This window comes from Vanessa tameamea, chromosome 10, assembly GCF_037043105.1.
Source record: "Vanessa tameamea isolate UH-Manoa-2023 chromosome 10, ilVanTame1 primary haplotype, whole genome shotgun sequence".
NCBI classification, from domain to species: domain Eukaryota; kingdom Metazoa; phylum Arthropoda; class Insecta; order Lepidoptera; family Nymphalidae; genus Vanessa; species Vanessa tameamea.
In genome coordinates, this window is record NC_087318.1 from 6,609,823 (window position 1) to 6,635,743 (window position 25,921).

Genomic DNA, 25,921 nt, shown 5'->3' on the forward strand with positions numbered 1-25,921 from the left:
CAACAACCTTAGCAGCTACGATGTTATGTCCATTGGGCATGTAGTTACACAGGCTTAAAGCGGAACACAACAATACTAATAATACTGTTGGGCGGTAAAATATATGATGAGTGGTTATCGACACAGACGGATCACAACACCCTACCACCAAGTAAATAGGAATGTGATGTTAATTTAAAAATCACTTTAGATTTTAAACTTCGGTGAGATCTTATTGACACTAACATGAAGATTCAGCTTCTCAGCTAAAACTGTTGATAAAGCTTAATTTTGATTTTTAATTAAAATATTTTGATTATTCATTGTATTGTGTCCGACATATTACTTTGAACTAAAATGCTTGTTTAAGTAATTGTAAACATGTTGTAACAGTCTAATTAATGATAAATCAGGTACAATTAGAGTTCATTGGAAAATGTATGTTGCTCTATTTGAATTATAGCACTAATATTGTCAAGCAAGATCTTATTATCTTATTTATGTCACTTTAAAAATATTTAAACCTCAAAATGGCAGTGTTTAGTGTATAAGACACAATGAACAAAAAAAAATAATTAAAAGTAATAAAAATTAAATAAAAGCTGAATTAAATAAGAGCTTCAAGTAAATAGGAACGTCAAATAATTAACAATATTTAATATAGTTTACAATATTTATTTTTCCAGTTTTTGTTACAATCATCCATTATCTTCCGCTTTTCAATCCAGATTAACAATTCCCATGTCAAATTTAAAAATATTTTTCTTCTACTTTTATTATAAAAATGTCAAACCAAAAAGTATTAATTACATTTATATAATTCTGTGATTGAATATAACTCAATAGCTAAAAGCTATACAATCTTTAATAATTATTTATAAATATTTTATATAAAATAATTTATAGGCTTACAATATATTAAAGTGACTTTATAAATAAACTTAGTTTTTTTCTTATTTTACGGTAAATAAATACTCTGAAGTCGATATCGAGCCATTTGGGCATCTCCTTGTGAGAAAAGGATGTCTTAGCCAGAATTGAATTATTTTATGTAATTTTTTTTTTAGTATTAATCCATTGTGATCAATAGATCGAGAAAACTCTCTAATGATTTGATTAGAATTGAATTTAATTGGATTCTGCGACTTCTCCATACACTGCTATATTTTCGTGTCTAATTTAAACACCAATAAATATTTTGAAAAAAAAAAAAATCTTTTCCGTGATTAATTATTATATTTGTAAATTGATATATGAACATCAAAATTATTTTTATAAATCACAAGATCGCGATTGCAAATTTTGTATATGCAATAACAAACGCTATATTTACATAAAATAGATATATTTAACCTGAATAAGTAGATAATAATAAAATTGGATGCGGAACATAATAATAATAATTTGTAAGTAACGAACCCGATCAATGGCACATTTATGCACTCGATGTAGTTAAAGCATTAAAATAACATTAGTAAAAAATAAACATAATCAGTGATGTGGCGAAATAAATGATCTCGTTATAATCTCATTTCAACATCATGCGCACAGCCCTAAGTGTCACCTGTTTGGTATTGTTGTTTTCAACAGGGACCATTTTAAATTTATTTGCAAAGGATTTCAATAATTTCGTAAGTAAGCACTCATATATATATTTTATAAAAACTGTTCGTACACTTAACAAAACGTAAAAAATGTGTAAAGTTTCAGTTTTCGAAGTAAATATCTTATTTTTACTTTCAGGGTCCATACGATATAAACTGGGCTAAATATGAGTTGTGTAGAGGACCTAGATCACATAATTCTACTTCAGTGTTCACAAATTTGACTGAGATCGGTCATAATCTGATTGGTTATTTTAATATTACTTATTTAGAAGAGACTAAAATTGAAGATGTGAGTATGTCATTAAGCGTCTATTGCTTTGCTAAGTTAATATTCAATTATTATCCCAGTTTTATTATTATGTATAGTGACATATAATAGATATTTATTTGAGATTTTATAATTTAATAACTTGTTACGACGGATTTCGAGCCGCACAAATTAGATGATTTTTTATAAAAAACGTGGAATATATGATAACGAAAATTGACATTTTTTATCCAAACCTTTGTCATCACTCCGTGTTTTTCCAGGTTACGCTAAAATGACAAGCTAGGAAAATCTACATATATTATTAGTGGCTTATGATTTTTATATTCAATGAAATAATAATAACAATTATTGTCTAGATATTGTGAACAGAATCATTGGCGTTTAAGCGATAATCATAATATTAATCTTTAACAATTAAGTGAAATGTATTTTACAGATCAAAATAACGGTTTATTCGTTGAAGAGTAATAATAAAAGTGTACTATGGACGTATAAAGTAACAGATCCTTGCAAGCACTTTTCATTCGGTGGTGTCATTAAACTTATGTTTAAATCTCCTAACTGCGTTGTTAATAAGGTAAGTCGCACATTAAATAACTACTTAATTTTTTTTTTTACATAAATTATTTTTATAATTTCATAAGTATATCGGTTTCATTTTCAGGGCTCTTATTATGCTTATCTTAATTTGAGAGAAATTAGTGCCACTTTTTTGGGATCGTCTTTTTTCTATGGAGAATTCCTGTTAAAGACTGTTGTTACTTCTAAAAATGGAAATATTATGTGCATGATGGTTATTAATAGATTTACAAAGAAAAATTAAAGTTATCTGGAGGAATTATATAAATTTTGTAATGAAAAATAAACGAATATGAAGCAACAATATACTATAGTTTTAATTATTTCGCTAAATATATATTTTTATTCTAATTTTAAGACTAAAATAGCTTATATTTTAATTGGAAAACAATATTTTTACAAGTTTTTGTTTGACTATATCTTGTACTATTTACCTTTTGTGGTAAGTATTGAACTTAAATTTTGTAAAAATTGTTTGTGCTGGAGACAATATAATACTCGCACTTTATTTTATTTTATTCTTTTTATAACAGGTATAAATAAATACCAATTTGTTCAAAGTTTCCAATTAATTACCAATTTTTAGTTTTAAAATCTTTGAATACTCTCGAGTCTTAATATTGATTGTATTTATACTGATGTTATACAGTGATAAGTTTTTTCTGGTTTATACTAAGTAAATAATTCGTGAAATATTAAAATTCTAATAGCTTATACATAAAGATACATACGTTGTGGTGTATATTAATTCTAACAATTACTGTTAATAGCACTCTATAAAATGATGCTGGAATAGAACCCTAATTGTGTCTACTTTTTTCCAAATAAACATTCTAGTTCGCATTTAGTAGAGGTGGGTACAATTTCAATGTCTGTTAGAAAATTAATAATATATTCTCACATTTAAACATTTTTTCATGTATTTGATATTAAGGCTGACGCATACACAGCCTTTGTATTTTTTATGAAAGTTAATTTCAGTTAAGGTTTTTAATCATTATTACAATTTAAAATCAGGAGATTTGTTTATTAACGTATTATGTATTCATACTTTGGAGACAAGAACTAAGTATAACAAGTTTTATAGTCTACGTACTAACGTCATTATTTGAATTGATTTATTTTCTAAGCCAATAAAATTGGAGACAGATTCTAGTTTCATTGAGTAAGTTAACAAATTGTCACATTCTCGCAACCGAATCGAAACGTAATCGTAACTAACAGAATGATCTAGTTGCGGTTCGGTCGAAGTTGGATCCGAATATAATATACATATATTCAGCCTGAGTGAGCTCAGAAAGATAGTCATCTGGACTATATCCTAGCATAGTAAATTATTTTAAATATTGTTATTAAACGTGCTGTATGATCGAATTAGGACAACCATGTCCTGCAATGGTATGTGAACAGTTTTGATAAATAAATAAATAATCGGGATCTATATAATAAGTTGAATTGGTCCTACCTGGAATTGAATTGGTACTTCAGGTAGCCTGAGGTTTATTTTTGGGAGAAATTTTCAAAGTTTTATCAGACTATTCTGATTCTATTATCGGCAACGTATCAAACTATTACAATTTAGTAGAATTGATCCCCAGGCTGCGATATACCAAAAAAATACTCATATGACTTCATATAATTTCTAGTTGTAGTACCATAGTTGGAGATCCAAGCTTCAATATATTAAATAAACCCTATAAAATTTCAATACAAGGAAACATTAACATAAAACAAAAAAAAGTTAACAATTTGTGTTTCTTAAATAAATAATAGTGCTTAGATTTTCCAAGTTCATAATAAAGCTTTGACTTATATTCTATTTAAACAATAAAATAAATCTTTATAACCGTCTTATAACTTAATAATTGTTACAAAAAAAGAATTTGCGTAAACAAAAGAAAAACACATAACAAATTCCTATAAAAACCGATACAAATATTAGTCTAAAAATAATTAAGGTAGATTATTACATAAATAGTTTATATTGTAGCACTTAGGTATATAAAAAAATGTTAAAACGTTAAAATAAATAAAAATATTTAAAAGTAAAGATTAAATAAGACCTTCATATAATTTTTTTTGTACTGGCAGGAAATGTCTCACACAAGAATCAGCTACTTTTTTCCATAGGCTATGATCAGGTTGTAGTTAGTTCTGACGCTGACCGGCCCATTTAAATTATTATTAACGTGGTCAATAAGTTGCATGTCGCGAACTATTTTAACGTAGTCATCGAGAAAATCTTCCTGCATTTCTTTTGGTATTTTAAAAGGATTAACTGCTGTTACAGCCCCTAGAAAAGGAAATTAAAAAAAAAACTTAAAAAATAAATAACAGTCTGTAAATGTCTCACTCCTAGCCTGTTAAGTGGTAGGTTTAGAGACAAATCCACGACACAGTTCCAGTGCAGGTGTGTAGTGTGGCATAATATCATTCGATACGTGCAAAAATACGAAATTAATTATTTCGTTCCAGTTAAAATTAACGTGATCTATCCACTGGGCTGTCAGGGCTGGCCCAAGTTTTACAAATACATAAACATATATATAAGGTATAAAGGCACTTCTTTCTAATTGAAATATCGAGTTTCTATTGGATTTGCATGTTTAATGAATAAATAATTTCCTTAAATGTATAAAATGTCATGTTACACAAAGTCTCTTTTATGAGTCGTAACTGAAGTAACCTTAGAATGTCCATTTTTTAAATCATACTTATTTATGCCCCTTAAGAGTAAACTTTTACGATTAAAGTTAAATGACGTTAAAAAATGACAATACGAAAGAGAGCTGAATATATGGATGTTCAGTTGTAAAAGTTAACTTTATAAAGCGAAATAAAAGAAATATGTCAACTGCCTAATTTATGACTCCTTACAGACATTGTAATATTGTGAATAAATTTACAAAAAAATAATAATTGTACAATTATGTCACTTAATAATGGGATCGAATTTAGCCGCTGCAATTAATAAATCGGAAAAATAATTATAACTTGTACCGCTCGTGTCAACTACTCGCTCGTACTAACTAAATACACGCACTTTTTTATTATATTATCATGTAAAAAGTATCATCATAACCTTACTTTTAACAGCTTCAAGGCTGGTGTAGATGAATGACTTTTCTGTGCATTTGACTTCCACCGCAGTGAATCCGATAGAGATCATCATTCTTTTAATTTCTTTTTCAGGATCCTAAGAAAAATAAAATCAAATATTTGGTATAATTATTGAGTTTTGTAGATATTATTTATTATATTTAAGACTTCTTTATATTTCCTAGATATTTTTTTTAAATCAATCTGTATTAATTTTATTTGCTAAAGTGATTTCAGAAATCATTTGTTAAAATATCGAAAAAAGATTCCTATTTCGAAGTAATATATTTCACTAAATAACTTAGATGTATCCGAATAATTTTTGGCCCATGATTTTTGAAATAATAATAGTTATTTTTACCTGACAGTCATGGTATGGCGATACGAAGCGATCGACATCTTTCAGCCAAAAGCTCCATCTTGCGGTGCGAGCCAGTATGCGGTACACGTCGAATACCGGCATATGGCCCAGGAATATTAAGAGACAATCACCTCCCTTTGCCAGCATACTATGTATATTTGAAAATGCTGTTCTGAAATGGATAATTGATGATTTTAAAATAACTAATTATTCTTATTGTCAACTTTAAAGGCATACTTAAAATAATGCATGCTTCACTAGTGTAACACATATTACTTTTTAATTTATAGTTACATAATATACATGTATTATGTTATATATATAATTATTTTTATATTTGCTAGACGTCATGGGTATTGAAAATGAAAATAATTAATGCTTAATCAATAAAATATGCTATCTGATATCTAGTAGCTATTTGTAGCTATATAAAGAGTATCTTTTAAAATATATATACGTATATAGATATTGGGCAATAGATTTAAATACAATTCATTTAATAATTCAATTCCATTAACTAAAACGACAAAGAATTAAAATGTATAAACATTCATCTAAACAATTTCAAAAGTGTTATACATTTTTGTTATCGTTTTCATTGACAAATTTGAAGGACATGTTAAACACGTGTGTTTGTGCTGAACGTCTTGTCTTTCATAATTGTATCCACAGTAAAAAAAAATAACATGAGTTTTTTTTAAATTATTATATGTAAACTAAGGAATGAAAAGTTTTTCACTAATTAAATAATACAATAATTATATGAATAATTCAGAAAAAAATCAAATATTGTTAATATTACATTCTGAATACACTTACTCTTGATGTTTTATCCAGTGCAAGGTGTAAAACGAAAATGCGTGATCAAAATTTCCTCGAAGCTCATTCGGCAAGTCACCCTCAATATCCAGGACCGTGAAGCTGGTGTGGTCACTCGCATGGTGCTCATTAGCGAATTGGACCATTTTTTCGCTAATGTCACAACCTACAAGCCTCTTACAATTATTGGGTATAAACTTTTTCAGGACACTCGTCGTCACACTTCCATCTCCGCAACCTATATCTATAACCGTATCTCCGTCGTTTTTCCATTTAATTTTTTTCGCATACTCTTCTAAACATTGAAGGGCATCCCTTTTTTGTAAAGTATTGCTTTTCTGATATAGTTCGGCATTATTCATTTTTATATCTTTGGAGGGTTATTTTTTATTCGGGTGCGCGTGCGTTAAGTTGCTGCGTTCGGCTCGGTTTCGGCGGGCAGTCTCGTCAGGAGCGTGGTTGTTCGTAAGTATTTATATGTGCCACCGATGCACGACATCGTCGACTACTGTGGCAAAGATGGTCGAGGAAAGCAGGGTTTAGTCTGGTTGAGGACTTTTTCTTGATATCTGAAAATGAAGTACTACGCACCTACATAAAACGTAACAAGTGTCATATTGGAAAAATATGTACATATTAAATATTTCTATAAATTGTTTTCCTTGTTCCCAATTAGGAACAAGTTTCATATAATTAATTATAAAAAGAAAGCTGGTAAATGCTGTGTTTTTCATAAAAATACTTTTTGAAGTATTATTTAACTTCTTGAAATTATTATTTTTCTTATGTCGACGTTTTTTATAATAGTTATTTAAATATCCACATTTTACCTATAGTAGGGCAAATAATTTTTCATAATAATTATTTTAGTAGATTTTAGTTAATATGTATTATTTCAGTACTATCGCGTAGAACCTGTTTTTTGACTTACATGTTAACTGACAAAAAAACAAAAAGTTCATCGCAGGCCACTCATATTCTTACAGACTAGTATACATTTGTAATTATAAAAATATAAGTCAATTATTTTTTAAAGCAAGCTGTTAATATATATATTGGACATCTTAAATAAATTATTTTATTTTAAAATGTATTTCAATGCATTCAGGCTTAATGGATTCTATTAAAATTCATCGATGAAAGAATATTGTCTTTTTTTATATATCATCAAATATCTTCAGTTGTTAAAAAAAACATCGAAAAATACTGTATTCAACTTGTAAAGATACTTTTGTACCGTGGAGTAATTTTTACGTGAAGTGACCAGCGTTTGGGAATGTGAATTATATTGAACCTGCAGCAAACCGTAGTGCTTATTATTTTAAACACATTTACAGTTTTATAAACAGAAATATCAACATTAATTTATTAAATGATTTATTTCTCATTTATACTTATGAACAAAGATAAATGTTTTACTAAAAAAGTTATGAAAATGAATAATGAAAATACTATATGATATTATATTATTTCGACGACATAAGTTATTAATTTCCTTTCAATTTACAATATATAAAAAATTACACTTTCTTGTGATTTACTAACGATGCAAGTGCTCGTAGTGTATGTTGCTGTTTTTTGTAGAAAAGTGTAGAGATTTTGTTAAAATGTCTTGAAGCAAATCAAAATAGTTTTCCTGATTAAACAATTAAATACATTTCAGTTACTATTTCATATCAAAAAAAAGATTGTTAAAGTAACTTGGAGTTACGCCATGATGCTAAGCTTTAAGAGTTTTGGTTATGAAAATAACCAATTTAACTGTGTAAATTTTTTTAGAACTTTATACCTATTTAATCAAGTACTATTAATAAAAATAAAATTAAATAAATTCATATAAATTGTATAAATTTATTTTAATCAATTTGACAAGCACTGTAACTGTGTGGGTTAGAATACTCATAAATTTTGTTATACACGATTCCTTATTATATAAGATTCCTTATTATAATTTAGCATATTTGGATCCGTCGTTTGTTGTGTAATTATTGTTCCTTATTGAAATACTTATACTTGAAGTCATTTTATGTTTATACGAATATGATTATGAAGTGTCTGAATATAGACACTTCATAATGTATTGGTTTGGTACTCAAAGTTCAAATATTTTTAAAGAACCATATGTTACTAGTTAGGTCGGTGAAGTAATATCTCAATATTTCCTCGGTTCAGGTTTTGTTTCGATAAAACATCTTAAGCTGCTACTTTCTAAAATGTATGTGTTTTATCGTTTGTAACGAAACATTTTAGTTTATCAATTATTTCAAGACACTAGTTTTGTAATTTGTTATAGAATAAACATTACAATAGATTTTTGAAATTTAAATATAAATAATCTTGAAAACAGATAAGCTTTAAGTACATATAAATTTTCCATTCATAAGTTCTATGGTTGCAATGAAAGAATGATTTTAAATATCCTATCACAAGTATCTCTTCGCATTTTCCTCAACACATATATTGTAACTAGTGTAATTCATACTTAGCCTAAAATAGACTCAGTTATCTCCATCTGATCGACAACCTCTTCGACTGAACATTCTTTTGTATCGTCGTATAAATCGTTGGCCTTGATCTCAGCTATTTTTTTTTATCTCCTTTAAGCTATGTTTCGGTGACATCACGAAGAAGTACTTAGATTTATGTACTGAATAAGTGAAATAATGAATTTACGACTGGAATTTTTTAATTAATAGTTTTATTCTGAAGTTAATATTTTAACAATTTTTGGTGTATATTTTTGAATGCTTGAAAATTATTAAGGTTTTATATAATTTACACGACGTATACTGTTATATTTATTTAAGGTACAGAAATTTATAAGCACTGATGTGATGAGTGAGGCTATTAACTAAATTTTATTATTTTGTTTATCGTCTAAAGTACTTAAGGTTTAATGAAGGACTATAAAATTTGGTTTTAATTCTTTATCATGTAGTTTTTTATAATTTTGATTTGTGGTTTTCATTTAAGTTTATTTTAATTTATAACTAGCAATATATATTTAATTAATAGGTTTTATGTTTTAAGTAGTGTAACGATTTGACTGACATCGGGCACAAAACTAGGCATTGTACTCGAATAAGACAGAAACAGATGAAAATAGCTACTGTTGATGAAGAAAAGTCTGGTAAATGATTATATCTAGTCAATGGTAGCTTGGTTAATTATTTATAAAATAAAATGTAAGCTTGTCTTATAAGTTCCTTATTAATTGTTTCATAGCTATCACGAATTGAAATACAACAAGAATGAAATTAAAAAAATACATACCCACGTACATTTTTCAGCTACAAATCAAATCAATTGCTTTAATCTATTGCAGTACAATTTTTTTCACTGATGACCAGAAATATATTCGCAAATGCACCTCTATATCATGACCTTAGCTAAACTGATTCGCATGTACCCACCTCGCGTTTGCATTCCATTGCGTATGCATTACGTTTTTTTAAATATTGCTCCTTAAATTATTTACCTTACAACCTTGGAATTAGACGTTATTTTCGTTTGTTGCTTTAAGTATGGATGGTTTGTATGTGGTTATTTTGGGTTATATCATTTGAAATTAATATCAATTGCATGCATTACAAGGTGGCTTTTCCATTAGGATGGTAGCATTTTTTGGCTGGCTACGTCTCGATTTTGAGACGTACTAAGTGAAAATATTTTGCAAACGATAAATAAAGGTATGTGTAGACTGGTTAAGACTTAAAATGCTCTAAATTGTATTGATGACATTGTCATGCTGCTCACAAATGTTGTGTAGGGCCAAGCGCATTCGATCTTCTTTGACCGTCCACGAAAAAGTGCATTGCCCTGGGTCTGCGTTATTCACCTTTTTTATTACCTTTATTGAAGTCGTATCTACTCAGCTGGGTTAGGAGTCTTGACCTAGCCTAATGTGATTTGCATTGATCATGTGCTTCTCTTCAATTAAAGGACGTTTAAACACTCATATTTATTTAAAAAGATATTGCTGGTGTTTAAATTATTATTCTTTTTTCTTAATTATATTTGAATATGATTAATATTTTAGTTTTTCGTACTTGATTGATTTTTTTTTTTATATATTTGATACAAAATTTTATTGGGATTATTTTAGTTTTGTTACTTAAAAAAATATTATTCTAACCGCCTTAGCCATTCAAAAACGATTTTTATTTCAATATATGATTCACCCGCATATAAAAGTATACGTAATCGGTACAAGTACACCGTAGCTGTATGTATGTAAGTAATGTTTGTAAATGAAGTATTGCACCTGTGTGTAACCAACGCATTTTGGTAATGTGCAGGCTGTAATCTAAACTTGAAATTCAAGGACGAAGTTAAAAAACCGGCGAAAAAAATTCAAGACAGTGCATCCATACGCTATAATGCAAGTGCACTGTACATTTAAAGTGAGCCGCGTTAAGCAGTCTTGATACATGCTGGAGATAAATATCATTTTATTAATAAAACTGGAATGTTCTCTTGTCCTCATCGGATGTTAAGTACGATTTACTCTGAAATGATAGCAGAATCTAGTCGCGAGCAAGTGTCGTGCCCGAAACGTCAATTTTGTTTTGTCTATTATATCGTGTTTCAATACAATGATGTACACTAATAACTCTCTAACCGTGAAGTAATTTATTACCCAGGTTCAATTCATCATTTCATCAAATGTATCATTTAATTAAAGATTCTTCTAACTAAAATGAGATTTCATGTTACAATATAAGTTAAAAGCTAAAATTGAGTTATTATTATTCTATTTAATGCCGCAATGACCTTATGACATTTCACGATAAGCATAAGAATAAGAAAAATGTATATAGGCCACGATTATTTTGGAATTGAAAAAAAGTATATATACTCATGTCTAAAAAGATACAAAGTCTATCAATGTATACAGTTAATCTAAACAAAATACAATAATAAAGAAAAAAAAATTTAAGCGGCAATGACGATGGTTTCCTAAGGTATGTTTAGAATTCGACTTAATAGAATACCCCCATTGAAGACCGATATGACATATAACACAATTCTTGTTAATTGATATGTAAATCTATTTTGTAGTGTTAAATTTGTACAAGAAGTTGGTACAACAATATATACTCGCATATATCGTTGAACTGTCTTCGAAAAAATTTAATGACGAGATATATATATTTTTTTGTGATTTTATTGTTTAATATCGCATATAGGTACATACATATACTCATATGTCAGTGGTTTTATTTTATCATTTAGGATGAGGAGTCGATAACAATGAATATTCCTAAAGTTATCGTAATGATTTAATAGTCCATGCATAATAAAAATATCGATTTCGTAGTAATTTTATATAAATTACATAATATGTTTACTGCTGTTGTTATAGCGAAGTAGTAGTTGTTGTATATTTATATTTACGGACGTTTGTTTTACTTATGATGCTTTATGGATCTATATCTTTCGTTTTGAGCTGATAATATATAAAAGAAAGATTCAAATTAGATCGGAATTATGATTCAATCAGAAAGAGCTGTCAGTTATTTTTGTTGTTGTATTTTTTTTTTCGCTATTTGTATAATTGAAGAAACACAATTAGTCTCCGATGTAGGAACTTTAAAGTGTACCCTACTAAAAAAAATGAAGAGTAACGAAAGATGTTATTATTTGACTTGCTTTTGAAAAAGTACTAGGTTTGGCATTTGGTGATATGCTTCATTACATGATTGTATTTATAATATATATCTCCGGACAAAATTTACGTAAAATCAAATTACATCTTGCTTAATATAGTTTTTAAATTTTTATTAGGGAAATGCTAAAAGACTGTACAATAGATTTTGATCAGATATATTAAAATTTATATTCCATATATATTTTACAAACAAGAGAATAAATCTTAAAAACGATTGATCGGTGTGAATAACAGGTGGTTTAATTTACTTTTAAATATAATTAATGATGAAACAATCTGAGATCAATCATAATTGTATCCAAAATGTTTTTATAGCATAATTTTGTACGATTATCAAATTTTGTTTTAGTTATAATTCTATTTGGTTCTATTTTGGTACATCCAAATTAAAGAAGCATTAATTGATTTCGAAATAAGTCCTAATGTAAATGATCTAGTATGCCTATTTATTATTATTGTTACATTATTAAAAAAAAACATAGTTTGGTATTTATATAATAATAATATTAGTTCAAGTATCAAAATTCGTGAGCGGTTCTGTAATGCAGTCGTTCGCAATGTCACCCCGCTCGAGTTCAATGCTCAAGATCGGGAGAAAGGGCTCGTATTTAGGGAATTTTATTTTACCGTATATATTTTTAAATGTTGACTTGTTAAAATAAAGTAAATTGTGTAATTTAAATTTTTAAATACAAGTAAATCATATAAAATTGTTTTAATTACAGCTTAATCGGTTTCTTTGAATAATAATGATCACTATAACAATTATCTTTACGTGCGAATACCGACTCTAATTGTGTGGAAAATCATTATATCGGCAATCAATAAATATATTTTTTTATATTGTATATTTAACTCACTCCTGAACTCCTTATGGTCAAAAGACAAATATCTCCATTAGTTTTGTTTTCGTATACAGACAAGTCAGTAACGATTTTATTTATATATATCACGTTCATTGTAATGCTCGAAATATAGTTAAATATTTCCAATAAGTCTATTACAACTTTAAATAAAATAATAAAGATAAAATATACCATCACGAACTTTTTTGAAGACTTTTTTTTTAAGGTGTACAATAATGTTGTACATTATTTTGATCTATCATGTATATTTCAGCCAACGTTTGCAATGTGAGCGCAAAAATGTGTTTATTTACGACATCACATTTAGAAACCCTAAAATTTATCAGTTTTTCTCTACTATATTGTGCATGTATTACTACCTCTTGAATCAATCTATCTTTTAAAAAACCGCATCAAAATCCGTTGTGTAATTTTAAAGATCTAAGCATACATAGGGACAGACAGCGGTAAGCGACTTTGTTTTATAGTATGTAATGATAATAATAATACTTATTATTATTTTAAAATAAGTTCTGCTAAGCCTAAGTATTTTGAAACGTTTTTAAACGTAATAAACGTTATCTTCGTAATCGTTACATATCTCGTTCTCTTAACAATAAATTTAATTGCTTGACGTGACGCATCAAACCGGCTCGTTTTGTTTATGTCAGGTGTTTCATTTACTTTAGAGATCCGTAATGATATTATTACAAGTCCACCTTATATCGAACAAATAGAAAAAATATCGGTCGTATAATATAATCAAATTTAAATAATAAAATTATTTATCATTCATTCATTCATTCATATCAAATCAATGTTTTACAGGCGGACTGGCAAATGAGTGATCTGATGTTAAGTGGTCACTACTGCTCATATCTTTTAGTACTGTAAGAAATGTATATAATTTTTCTATTACTAATGACCACCAACCTTGGGAACTAAGATTGTAGGCCCTTGTGCCAGTGGCACTGGCTCACTCACCCTTCAAACTGGAAAACAACAATACCATTTAAGAGCAGAATATACGACGAGTAGTTGGTACCCACACAGACAGTCTTGCACAAAGCACTACCATCAAGTATTAATGTTTAAAAAGTTGTTAATGTTTTATATTAAAAACGCAATAAGTTAAACTTTTTATAGACGTATGATTTTGTGTAAGCATATTTGGGTACCCCTCATTCAATGTTACTTTATCGTCAAATAGTAAATACTTTTTATTATTGTTTTTGCGTGAAGAGTGAAAGAGCTATTGCAATTACACGCTAAAGGGATTATTATCGCATCGCATCGTAGTTTCTATGGTTTGAGGGAGAGTTCTCTTTGACTATGATAGTTTTGGTCAATATTTCTCAGTGCCAATGTCTACATGTATTAGTGAATACTCACCATCAGTTGGTCTGTTTGTCTCCTATGATAAATAAAAATAAAACTTGTTTGGAATTACATCTAACATTCCTTACTGCTTGTATCTTAATAGTCGACCTTCGAGTAAATGACCTTAGTCTTTGATGATGAAATGAGTGAGTGAAAGTTGGAAAAAGTCACGGATTGGACTGAGATGTATGGGAGGGCAGTATATTTGTATCATTGTGCTAGTATATACATACGAATGGAGAAAGTAGCTGACCTTGCGTTTATAGTGCATTGATAGACAACAATTTTGTTTAAATGCAGTCAAAAGTTTTACGATTGCTGTCTGCTTATGGAATTTTAAAGCTCGAGATAACTAAGTATATGTTTTGTGAAGGTTCTCTAAAATCGAAGACTTATTTGTTGTGGTTAATTTTTATATTTTTTTTATAAAAGATTTATTTTTTAAATTGATGTTAAATTTATTAATAGAATAGTAATATAATTATAGTATTCTAATTTATTTTTTTCCTTTATGTTTACCTTTATATATTTATTATTATTATTACAGTGTAATAATAATAATAAATTATCTGAATTCTCCAGTGCCCAAAGGAAGGAAGTATACTTTAACGAATCACCCAATCTTCACTATCTTAATTTACTCAAACTAATCAATAAAACTAATTTTATTTTATTTATAAAGAAAACGGACCATATTTTTGTAATGAATTTAAAAAAGTTTTTAAAATGGTTAACTCGAATTATTGCAAAAATCGTACTTTCGTCCTCTCCCAACCAGTTAGTGAGTGCATTGCCCTACGGACATTACTATCAAAATTTTAAATTGGTATGGTTTCTTTGTCACACTTACGTCATTTCCGTCGGCGTAAAAGAGTCGGGTGCCGAAATAAATTGTTTAAGCGCCGTACGCCGGTTAAAATTGGTCTCTTATTGAAGTCCCAATGGTTCAGACATTAAGGCAGGTTATGTTTGAGGTCATAAGAGTTGTCGTAGGCTTAGAAACGTTTAAGCTTCTGGTATACTAATTGACATCATTGCAATTAAAACTAGTATCGCATATTTTGTTATATTTTTTTATTAAAAAAATGCTTTAAAGCACCGATAATTTTAACGTTTAATTATTATTCTTATGATGATCGTTTGAATTATTTAATTAAAACAGTTAATTTTAAGTTTAAAATCAATTAAAATATTTGAATATCCTCAAACTTCTATTAACTGTTAGTCCTTTAAAAGTGAATAGGAAATATTATTTTGGAACTGGTGCAAGAGATAAGTTCCATAGATATGAAAAAATAAGATTTAATCGAAGTCTATAATTATTAGCAAATAAATAACTTTAGGAACATATCCAATAATTTAAGCGATGTAATAGTAATTTAAAACTTATTCTGTTACCGCCGTGAGAGCCATCTACATCTTAACTTATACATCAGTTCACATTGTAATATGACGATTCAGTTACTCCAACAGGAGGCTTACTCGGTTTGTTTGTTATGAAATATTTCGTTAGAGGGCGTTGTTTTAAAAAAAAAAAAAAAAGTGGAGTGTTAATCTCTACGATATTATTAAACTTAAATAATAATTACTAATTATTATTTTAGATTTTAATTACTTTAGTAGCTAAATATATTTATTATATAAAATATTAAGTATTCAATAAATAAGAATGTTAGGTAAAAAAATTATGTTAAGTAATAATATTAATATATAAGTAATAATATTAAGTCTCTCTTTAATTATTGGACAATAATGGTTAACAATACCATTGATGACATGCGATGACAGGTTTAGTATGATGACCAATAGTGGCTGTTAGCTTGAACAATATAATACTCATATTGAAAATTGTAATTCCAAAGTTTTATTTTTATAATTTATTTATTTATAAAACTACTTAATATACGTACTGATATAGTAATAACCTTTGTATTTGGAAGATTTTATGACAAATATTTCTCAGAACGTGTAATAAATTTATTTTTCAGTGATTGTGTTTAGTATCTCATATCTTGAGAGCAAATTTTGATATAAATCAAGCCAATGGGATCCGACGCTAGAAATAAACCAAGGAGCACCTTATTTAGTTTATATTTTTGATTTGTAGTTTATTGTGGTTGAAAAAAGCTCAAATACTCGATGCTCTCTAAAAGCTTCAAAGGGGGGCTTCTTGGACTAAGCAAACAAATCGCTACTATACCTTTTTTTTAATATAATCACACTGGCATATTGTCAAATTCATAATACATAGATATAATATTGAGAAAATTCAAACAAGATTAGTTTTTATTAATTTTGTTTTATACACTTTACATATATGTGATTGACATTATATACAGACTAAAAAATAAATACCCGGGATTTATGTTACGTCTTAATATAAGCGAATTTAAAGAGTTTGTGAAATTTCAATTTCAAATTGCCTTTAATGTTTAATTTTCAGTCAATGGTCCGTTCAAAGTGTTTCAAATTTGAGTACATCAAGAAAAATCGTCACATATATGTATTTTAGGATAACACAAAGATGTTGTACTATCATTGCTATTGTTATTGGTAATGTAGTTTTTTAAATTTTCTGCGAATAAAAGTGCGACGGTTAGTGCTACTAAGTTCATAATAATCATTGAGAGAATATTTGTCTAAATCATTTAAATTATATATAGTGAACTATAGAAAAAAAAAATATGAATCGAGACGCAGTAAAGGAGTGAGGTGGTTCGAATCTGAAAGTAAATGCCTCCGTCTGTAACTTTGCTCTGTAGATACTATTTTGTGGATAGTTCACTTTATGAACTGCCAAAACTTAACTTGAATTCAATGGTTTAATAAAGTAGTAAGCATTCTTAAGGTAGCTAAGGTGATTGTATTATTCGTGAAAATTTACGACTTATACATTTTTAGCTGTATGTTCAAAGTGACATGCAATGTCACCCTTCTTATCTTCTAAAAGTGTAAATAAACACTAGAATTGGGTCTCACGGTATAATGAACGTAATTACATACGTATCTTGTAAAAAAAATTTTATTGTTTGTATATATTTTTTGTCGAATTTGATCTAACTATAACATATGTACGTGTGGAGTTACACAATTCAACAAGGTACCAAACAATAGCCTTTTTATTTCTTATTTATTTATCCAAATTCGAAATTAAATTATGTATATATATATTTTTATTAATAATTAATTTTTATAGTACATTGTTACTTTTGACACTTGATGGACCTGGATTTTAGACATTTTTAGATATTTTGTTTATTATGAATTATTACATAATATTACTTTGATATTAATAATTTAATTTATTGTATTTATGTCATCAAACTCGTAATGAAAAAAATTGAATCCTCGACGGCACTCTGAAGAAAAATGGTGCGGTCCGAAATTAAAATTTGTACCGTCGCTAAGTTCAATCCTACATACAAAGTATTATTTACTGACGCTCACAAACGCCTGGCCGGCACACCGAAAGAAAAAGTATACAAAAATATACAAAAAGCTTTCCTAAGAATAAGCAGGACGGAGTGCGGATCTTATTTTTCTCGCGGACTTTTCAGTCGCTCTCGGGTGGAAGGAGGTGGGTATGTGGGGGGGGATCCCACCACCCACTGCAATAATACTGCGTCACTATTTTGCGCCATTACCTACACTCGCTTCCTATTCTATAAGTAGCGTGGTTTGTAGAACGTAATTCTGTCGCTTGGTATATATTAAAAGGATATTAAGATTGATAAAAGAACGCCTAAACCTACAAACAAACTCTAATACATTGTGGGTTAACCTTTGAATGCTTCTGCTTAATAGAAGTGGAAAAGCCTTTGCACTTCGGCAGAAAATTAGTAAGTTAGTACTAATTTTCGATAATTTATAACGAAAAAACTTTTTCAAAGTTACAAATCTTTACAAAAACTCGATATAAAATATAAAAACAATACTCTGGTAAACACAGATGAAATAGCATCAAAAACTTTAACGAAGTGAATTTACTCTTAATAAATTATTAAAAAATTTGGAAGCTTAGTAACATGGCGAAGTAAGTTACGTTCTATGTCTTGAAGATTCAAATACATAGCGTTATGTGGAGCACTCCTTTATACATAGTGCTGAATGCGAGACCGTTCCAACTTTTACATTGCTACCTCAGCGTTAAATTAAGCCGGGATACATAAAAATATTTACGACTCAAAAAACTGTGAGGTTCTTGTTATTCGTTTAAATTGACTTGACAATTTATTCTATTATAATATTAATATTATACTTGCTTAGAATAAATATTTATTTATTGCATTTTAAATTATGTCATAAATAAACTTTACTACATTTAGTAATGTTTAGTTCATGGGATATTGACGCTATTCAATGACAAACATCGAACTAAAAATTTCACATACATTTAAAATACTAAAATATATAACTGAAAAGGATAAAATAATTAATTATTATTTTTCAAAAATATAATAAACTTATCGTTTGTTTGCTGTGTACTTGTTTGATCGTATAATTGATAATAATTAATTCATAATATAATTATGAACAGTGACAAGTTTATTAGTATTTTCTATTCTTTTTTAGATATTTAGAAAAAATCAACTAATTTCAGGGCAGTTTTATTTCTTAAAGACAAAAACTATATCCGAGATTATAAATCAACCATATACAATTTAATGTAATTATAAATAAACGATAAACGTGAAATTAGAATCACCCTTTCATAATTTCTATGCGATCCTAACGTTTCACGTAAAATGATGTAGCAGGCGATAATTTAGCGAAACTATGCATCGTCTAACAACGACGAGGAAACGCGTATTATTGACAATCAATACGTGCAGCCATAATACAAGCACTCCATTGAAGCGGCACAAGCTATTATATCTTAATTGATATTATACTTCCCAAAAACAGATGTGTTACGCAAATGAACGTGGTTTTTTATATCCGATCGTACATATGAAATAGATTTTGTTTGTATTATTAATGTACTCATAAAAAAATAAATTGAAAGAGTTAACAAAAATCAATTTACAGATTTGTTTGAAAGCAAGTTCTCTTTGAGAATTTTTATTAGAATTATATTTAATCATCGACGCAACGAAGTATCTATATATAAAATAATTTTTAAACAACTTTTATATAATATTCAATCATATACTATAAGCGTATATATAGGCTTATTTATACAAGCATTTTAATAATTTCATTGGTACAAAATCAACCTATCGTGTTTTGTTTATAAATAATGATTATGTGTGCTTATTCAAAATATTCATGACACATTATAAGCGTAGAATATATTATTAGAACAATGTTTAACAACGTTCTAATACATATTATAAATAACTGATTCAGGAATTCAATTAGCAGCGAGGTAATATTTACAAAACAATATGGAAACAACTGGCGGCAGTATAAAAGCTCAAACTAGAGTCAAACAATGTTAAGCTTTAATAAAACTCCATGAATAGTTATACATAGACTGGAAATGCAACTATCTGCTCTGAGGACATCTAAGCATACCGCTGCAGATATAGGCTTGCGAGACACAAAGTATTTACCACTCGACTAGTTCAAAAACAAATAAAAGTGACTGTGTCATATACAATGCGTGTTTCCGAGAGCAGTGATTTGTTTCATCGTTCAGAAAAAGCAATGTATCGAGAGTAGATAAGAGTATTCGTCGGTAGTAGTTGATAGGTGAATCTCGTTTGGTGTGGGTGTGAGGCGACGGTCCTTTGATTCCGGCGAGATTAAACGTGCGGCAGACGGTGGCGCCTCTATCGATTGTTGTTGTAATTACAACGCTATCCTCGCCCAGTCGCAAATGAAATTGTTCGGGACACAGCCTGCTATGGATGCCTGTGTGTTATTGCAGTTGTCAAGCGAAAACGTTGCTTATTTGAACCGTATGTCGCCGTAAGCGTACGTTTGTATGTTTAGTTGTATGGTAGTGGTTTATAATATAATTAATTGGTTGATCGGAACTATCTGTCCCATACCGTGCGAAATGGATGTGTCGGCTGTTTCTATTGTTTAACATACGTTATGGTACTATATAAAATAATAGCACTGCATGAAGAACTATTTAATACTTAAAACACAAAATGAACTATTTATAAGAAGACGTCTTAAAATATTAATAATTCATTTTGAAGTTTCATTGCGCTAACCATTGTTGGTTCAATTATTTCATTTTTTTAAAGGCATATTATAGTTTATAATAAATTATTGATTTTTAATATACGCATATATATTATATGACATATGACAGTGACTCTTTTACAATAAATGTTGTAAGATTATAATATAATATATAATTATACGAAAGGTTTCTAGTATCAGTTACGTCTGCGCAGTGAGTATTAAGCGGCCACAAATCCACATTCGAATCCAAAAAACGAATGAGAACCGAGAGAGCAATCCAATAAAACATTCGTAGCCCTAAACGTAGATACGTCTACGTGACGTAGACGCCTACTGATCACGCATGCGTACAGCACTCGTACAGAACAAACGGACAGTGCCAATTTCAATCGTAGAAAAAAATAACCAATTCGAAATGGAGAAGGCTTCGCGGCGACCAATGGGAGCGCTTACAGTCGTCATGCCGACTGTGTGGGCGGAGCGAATGATATCTAGCATTGGAATGTGCGTTGTATTTGTTTTGCTGAATGCGAAGGCTTTATTGCTCGGTATTTGAGCTTCTTTCTCCTTGAGGGAGATAGAGGCGGAAACCTCGATACGGTTTTGAGAAGAGTCATTCACATTATGTACTCAACTCCTTCGCAGCCTATATCTACGAAATAGAAAATTTGTAGGTATCTCTAGTTTAACCTTAAATTGACTTCGAAATGTTCTTCATAAATAAAATTATTGAATAAATATATAAGACTTTATGAATAATCCAATGAAAATAAAAATATTTTTCAGTTCATCGCGAGATCTGAGGCAAATAAGCTCTTGAGAACATTAATACCGTCTTTCCATTTATATATAACAGTAAGTATTGATTTTTCGATAGAGAAAAAACGAAGGCAACGATCTATGCAGATCTGGAGTGCTCTCGGCACATCAGATGGCACCGGCGGGGCAGCCTCCGCAGACAATCGAACGGTGGGGGGTACCCCCCACTGGAGGTTGGGAATGGCATAGACTAGAGCCAGCTACACAGATGTATGAGTACAAATAGATTTCATTTCGTTAAAAGCTCGCTACAATATATTGTATACAAATTTAATAAACAGGTGTATCGAATATGATATCGAAACTTTCATGATATCGAAACAAACATTAAATTATCTTTGATGATAAGACGATTTGTATGTAATTATTGAATTATCTAAATCATATTAAAATTATAATATGATTTAGATAATTCAATTTAAATTGGAATACTATTTAAAAGATTACTTTCAACTTAGGATTTAAAATGACTAAGGAAATTTACATAAGTAACTTATAAATGGTATGCTTGTTTTTTAACTTACGTTCTGTTGTTATATGTATTTTAAGGTTTATCAGTTTTATAAGCTATACGGATACGAATAAATATTTTTCCTTAAAAAGTTATGCTGTTGCGACGTCTGCTATTTCAAAATCTTGAAATTTTGTGTGTGTACTTTGTTTTTAGTCCGTTATCTAAAGTATATTTCGTATAACACAAAATTGGTTTTGATATTAGTAATATGACTGTTAAAATACATAATTTATTCTACTTCATACTTAATTCGCTATTTTAATGATATTATTGTGAATAAATTAAAAATATAATATGTCACATTTTTTAGTTACATTATTTGTTTCATATTTATTTAGTACATTGCTACAAAAAAGTGTAAAATCATATCTGTAGCATTATCTTTGGTAATATCGACCCGTCGGCGGCGACTTCCCATTCTCGAAGTAAAACACGGCGGGAAGGAAACCGCGGGATAAACCCCACCGCCCCCTCGCCCGATCTTTACGTTTCAGGAATAAATATTTCAGAGCGTGTGCTTCGGAAGTTAAAGCTATGTATCGCCCGAGCTGTAACAATCCGAGAATGAGAGACGTTGTACTTTTATGTAACTTGCCGTCGCTGAAGGCGCTTGCGGTGTTTATCTACGATGTACATATATTTTATATACAACATGAGTTTTATACGATATTTGTATATTCATGTTAGATGTTTTTATTTTTAAGTCCATTACACAAAAACCTTGATTTTAATGTCTTCCTTCACCCAATACTGGTCTTATGAATGTTGTATCCAACTTTAAGATTAATAATTGAAAAAATATGTAATTAAATAGTATAATGGGTGAAAGTAATATTGTAATAATTAAAGTTTTATTTCTTTGCTTGTATTATTTTCTGTTATCCTTGCAAATATTAAAAATCTAAATTGTCATATAACTTTCACTAGTCTATATACATCGACGGTTCGGGCACTTTTCTGGTGAAAGCTAGCAAAACTAGAACAGATGGTTACTTTCATAGCTTCCCACTGCTTTTTATGGGAGATTTGTAACCTCAATACTTTGTAACAGAACTTTCTGTAATACTTTATAGAAAAATGTTTTTTTTTTTTTACATCTTTATATAAATATGTATACAAGCGAAATACTATTGACTGACTCATTTCAAGACCTTTTGGGACAACTTTTTGTGAAGTAAATGCTCACTAAGAAATATTTTTTGGAAATTTAACCTTCAAGGGGGTGGCGGCGTACGAGGGATATGTACCTTTGAATGAATTGTAGCTGTCAAAAGTTGGTACAGAAACCTTTATTTAAAGAAATAGCATAAGATAAAAATCTTGTAACATATGTACGTTTGCCAAAACGCAACGAGTAACCAGTATCTTAAAAGTTAACTTGGTGTGTCATAAGTGTATTAGTTTTTTATTGTTATCGTTGTTTAATTTTTATCGTATTTTTTATTATTTGTACCTAATCAACATTGGCTTGATTAGACAAGAATGCCTTTTAGCAATATGTGTATCTACTTTGCATAATATGTGAAAATAAAATAAATAGATTATTTTCTATAATGAGCGAATAGTAGCGAGTAAGTAAACCTTGATTTTATTTTATGGATAAGATTTTTCAAACGACAAAATCAGTCGTACTTCATGCCTTTTCCGTGCGCATAATAAAATAGTGAAGAAAATTAAATTAATATATAGTATTTTTGTTATTTATTTATTATTATATAATAAATAATTATAAAATTAAATTAAATATGCTTAACGAATGCGAATGCAACGAAATAGTTAAACAGGCGTTATTGTTTACTAATATATATATATTTATATATATTTATATTGGGAAATATTGGTGTATTTTGCGTTTTGTTGTTTGGTTATGTAACTAACAGTTTAAGCCGCGGCACCGATGAAATTTGGTATGGAGTATGTCCCGGTTAAGAATATGGGCTGGTTTTTTAATTCACTCCTCGAGGGTGTAAAATTGGCCAGTGACGGTTTGCGTATTATAAGTTCAGTTTTATAAATGTAGAGCGGGTAACGCCGCAGGCTCAGCTAATGTTCAATAAATATGTCGAACATATTTGACATTCGATAATCGATTTGATCGTAATATTTTGAAAACCTACTTGTGTTGATACGCAGCCTGACAGCTAGCAAACAATAAACTCAAATTAAATGTGGAAGCATTACACTAACTTATCATTAAACAAAGATATGGATAGTAAAAAACGAAATATCTTCATATTTGAGTAAACAAAATCTTTCATTTTTATATAAAAAAAATATTGATGTTAAAATTATTGTCTGTAATTTTAAAATAAGTGCAGAAGGTATACCGTCCACTTTGCTGGGCATTTAACGCAACAAAGAGCAAAAAATATCATTAATAGATTCCAAGGTACCATTTAGTCCTTATTTTATTAAAATCGGTTGAGTTGTTTGTCAGTTAAATTGGAATTTCCTAGCGTACGAATTTACGGCTATAAAGGCAAATCAATTGATTGATTATGTGATTATTGTTTAGTTTTAGGTTCTTTTTTGTTCGGGTCAAATCACAGGGCACAGCTAGTTATAAATATAACTGCCAGATATTGCCACAACACGCCAGTTGACCTCAACTATCTACCTAGATTTCAAAAGAAAAAATATTTTTCTTTCCTTATTTACTGAGATCATGGTATTGGCTATAGTGTAAAATGGGTAAGGTCATTCCATAATAATGATGAGTTTTTATGAAATATAGACGTTGTCTGCCATGCACTATTTATTAAAGCCTTCTATAACCCCGTTGCATCTTCTGGTATAAGTTTTATATATAATGGTTTAGTAGTTCTTTCAGATGGAGAACACACTAAAATGGTCTCCCCGTTTTGGATAGATGATAATCGATGCTTTACTGCTGAGAATTTCTTACTTTGAGAGATTAACGCACTTTATAACATACAAATAAAATGTTTATATAAAACCTAAACATGGAAATGCAACAATCACTTATGCAAAAAAATATATATTTTATTAAATGAAAATTGAATTTAATTTTAAAATACCTATTATACCGTCGTTGGTATTGAATAAATAACGTATAATAATTAATTTAATAATTGATACAGTTGATTGATTTATTGATAAAGTAAAAGTTATTTGAATTTATTACTTATGACGAAATTATATGGATAAAAAGTAAATTTACAATTATAATAAATTTTTAGAAAAACAAACTTAAAACTAAAGTATAGAAACTTATGTAATAAAATACTTACTTTAGAAGTGTTCTTGGCTTAATAAGATTGTGTTAGAAATACTTTGAACAGAATTTCCTACAGAATCGGACACAAAAACTTGTTGCGAACTGACTGGTCCGCGTTGAATGAAACTAAATGAATTACTTCGAATGAATTATGTTTAGAGTAAGAACGCAGGTATTACGCAGTAAATCTGATTACGTTTTGTCAATGTCGTTTAACCAATTAGTAATGGCAGAGATTCAATTCCTTGTTGGCTAATCATTTATTACGTTATTTCACTACGTACGACCACGGAGTACGCATAACTAATAAATAACATTCTAGTGATAAACAACTTAAGTATATATGAAATAAAATATTTAAAAATATTTTATTTTTATTTTAAGTTATTTTGGAAGTAGATATATGCGTATATGGAAAATTAAGTAGTGTTTTTTATGATGTAGGTAGGCGAATTAGCAAATGGGCCACCTGATGGTAAGTGGTCACCAACACCCATAGATAATGGCGCTGTAAGAAATATTAACCATTCCTTACATCGCCAATGTGCCACCAACCTTGGGAACTAAGATTTTATGTCCCTTGTGCCTATAGTTACAA

At 29.0% G+C, this 25,921-nt stretch overlaps 1 protein-coding gene across 3 annotated transcripts; it reads right to left on the reverse strand.

Moving 5' to 3' along the window:
- Window positions 1-4,356: 4,356 nt before the first annotated feature.
- On the reverse strand, window positions 4,357-25,463 carry LOC113391824 (juvenile hormone acid O-methyltransferase). Of its 3 annotated transcripts, none has more exons than XM_026627926.2 (5): window positions 25,337-25,463; window positions 6,716-7,298; window positions 5,897-6,068; window positions 5,524-5,632; window positions 4,357-4,729 (listed from the first exon to the last, which is right to left on the reverse strand). In XM_026627926.2, exons 2-5 carry the CDS (start codon window positions 7,075-7,077, stop codon window positions 4,551-4,553), a joined length of 822 nt encoding a protein of 273 aa, XP_026483711.1. In that variant the 5' UTR covers window positions 7,078-7,298; window positions 25,337-25,463; the 3' UTR covers window positions 4,357-4,550. The 3 variants fall into 3 exon arrangements, with proteins under 3 accessions (XP_026483711.1, XP_064072012.1, XP_026483703.1); XM_064215942.1 differs by lacking the exon at window positions 25,337-25,463 and adding an exon at window positions 9,989-10,005 and having other exon boundaries at window positions 6,716-7,284; XM_026627918.2 differs by having other exon boundaries at window positions 4,358-4,729; window positions 6,716-7,284.
- Window positions 25,464-25,921: the final 458 nt, after the last annotated feature.

What these genes read in the sequence shown, in the direction of transcription:
- LOC113391824 (XM_026627926.2), bottom strand. Translation starts at nt 7,077, where the DNA reads ATGAATAATGCCGAACTATATCAGAAAAGCAATACTTTACAAAAAAGG. An exon ending in CACTGGATAAAACATCAAGA is followed by an intron (nt 6,069 to 6,715) that starts GTAAGTGTATTC and finishes TATCCATTTCAG; the next exon opens with AACAGCATTTTCAAATATAC. An exon ending in CGCCATACCATGACTGTCAG is followed by an intron (nt 5,633 to 5,896) that starts GTAAAAATAACT and finishes TATTTTTCTTAG; the next exon opens with GATCCTGAAAAAGAAATTAA.